The sequence below is a fragment of the Ipomoea triloba genome, chromosome 3 (genome assembly GCF_003576645.1).
Source record: "Ipomoea triloba cultivar NCNSP0323 chromosome 3, ASM357664v1".
Classification (NCBI taxonomy): domain Eukaryota; kingdom Viridiplantae; phylum Streptophyta; class Magnoliopsida; order Solanales; family Convolvulaceae; genus Ipomoea; species Ipomoea triloba.
In genome coordinates this window covers 20,975,741-20,977,501 of record NC_044918.1, presented here as the reverse complement: position 1 = coordinate 20,977,501, position 1,761 = coordinate 20,975,741, and the positions used below count along the sequence as shown (strand labels likewise).

General features: G+C 35.2%; 1 protein-coding gene across 2 annotated transcripts; it reads left to right on the top strand.

Annotated features, from left to right (window-relative positions):
• On the top strand, positions 1-1,413 carry LOC116013790. Of its 2 annotated transcripts, XM_031253719.1 has the most exons (4): positions 2-183; positions 290-427; positions 534-609; positions 1,014-1,413. In XM_031253719.1, exons 1-4 carry the CDS (start codon positions 100-102, stop codon positions 1,019-1,021), a joined length of 306 nt encoding a protein of 101 aa, XP_031109579.1. In that variant the 5' UTR covers positions 2-99; the 3' UTR covers positions 1,022-1,413. The 2 variants fall into 2 exon arrangements, with proteins under 2 accessions (XP_031109578.1, XP_031109579.1); XM_031253718.1 differs by lacking the exon at positions 1,014-1,413 and having other exon boundaries at positions 1-183; positions 534-833.
• The last annotated feature ends 348 nt before the right edge of the window (positions 1,414-1,761 follow it).

Genomic DNA, 1,761 nt, shown 5'->3' with positions numbered 1-1,761 from the left:
TGGATCAAAATTGCCTAAGCCCTAACAATTACACAAAACCCGTTGAAAGCAATTCCGCTCCGGCGTTCCCCTCCTCTTCTCTTCACTGTTTCAAATTCAATGGCGTTGGAAGCTTACGCCACACAAGGCTCTGACAAAATCCAAACCGATGTTCTCTCTGCAGCTCGATTATCTTGCTACAAGGTTTTTTATCGCTTTACCAATTTTCAAATATAAATCTTTTATCTTTGCGCTCGTGGGTATATTTTTTTGTCATTCAAGAAATCATGAATAATAATCTGATTTATAGGCGCGTGATGCGTTCTATTCATGCTTGGAGAAAGAATCTCGCAAGAAAGCTACTGAAATCGCAACGGTCGGCCTGTTGTACCCAGTAGAATGCAAAAAATCGAGGGAGGAATTTGTGAAGCAATGCCGACCCACTTGGGTTAGTTCTGTAAATTTAAGAAATTAATCAACTTTTTAAAAAAAAAAAATTATTTTATTTTATTTTGCCATTGATGTACAACTTGTATTGGTCTCTATGTGTGCAGGTGAAACATTTTGATAGGCAGTACTGTGCTAAGAAGAGGGTTCAAAGGCTGTTGGATGACAATGAGTCAAGGAGAGGTCCGTTGTTACTCCCACAGCCTTATACATTCAAACCCCCTTGTTCATACTAATTTCACTAGTATGCATAGTAGTATGCTTGACTAGTGGCTTTTTATATTGCATTTACTGGGGAACTTTAGTAAGTTTGTATAGCATTGTGATAGAGTAGACAATTATTACAGTTAATGAAAACATTTATGATCTATTATGCAATAAAGTGTTACTTATTACTGTTGCACTGCTATGATCTAGTTGACCACTTGAATTCTTTATTCTTAGTTGATGAGACTGTCTTTTAATTGGTTATGGAGTATTATTTTTGTTTTCTTTGTGTATATAAAGTAGTTCTTTTTAGGTAAACTATTGTTTGAAAGAGTCCTAAGTAAAGGTGGCCTCATTGGCTTGGGTGAACTATTTGGCAGGGGCTTAGAGCATGACCCTTCAGGAAGAAGCAAGTGAAAATGTTTATTTTTGGGGTGTCCTTGCTTTGAACAACATTAAACTTTCAAGTAAGATCAAGGAGTTGTAGATTGCTTTATTGCTATGGAACTTCTTATGAGGGGAATGTACTTCTCTTGACGTTGGTGGATAGTTGAACTCAATTGTCTCAGTGCTAGGTGAGATTTATAAATTTATTCCATCGAAGAATAAAAGTAGATGTAATTTTGAGACCAGTTGTGTTTCCTTATGAAACAGAAGCTTCTTGAGAAATGAAATTTGCGATGTTTAACTGTGTACTGATTTAAATTCATTCCATTCTATGTAGTTGAGAATTCAACAGATGTTTTAGATGCCACTTCTAATTGTACACTTTCTTAGTCATATTTGTCTCAACTCTTGAGAAGCATTCTTTTATTTTTTATTTTTTTTCATGTGGGCTTGTTTTCTTTTTGCTCAAGTAGTTTATGCTATTGAGCATCGGCTCTTTCTCATTGCAATAGTTTCAAGTTAGCTGATTCATGATTGTATGCGACTGTCATTGCTTGTAACCAATATTTTCCATTTAGACATGTGATATATCATCTTGAATTTTTTGAATGCAATATCTTTTATGGGCATGATTTTCTAAAACCAACATTGTTGATATGTTGATATGTAGGGGGTCTGGTCTTCCTCTTCTTTATTGATTTCATCTTTAATGTTCAACCTGTATGCAATTAAGCTTGGTTG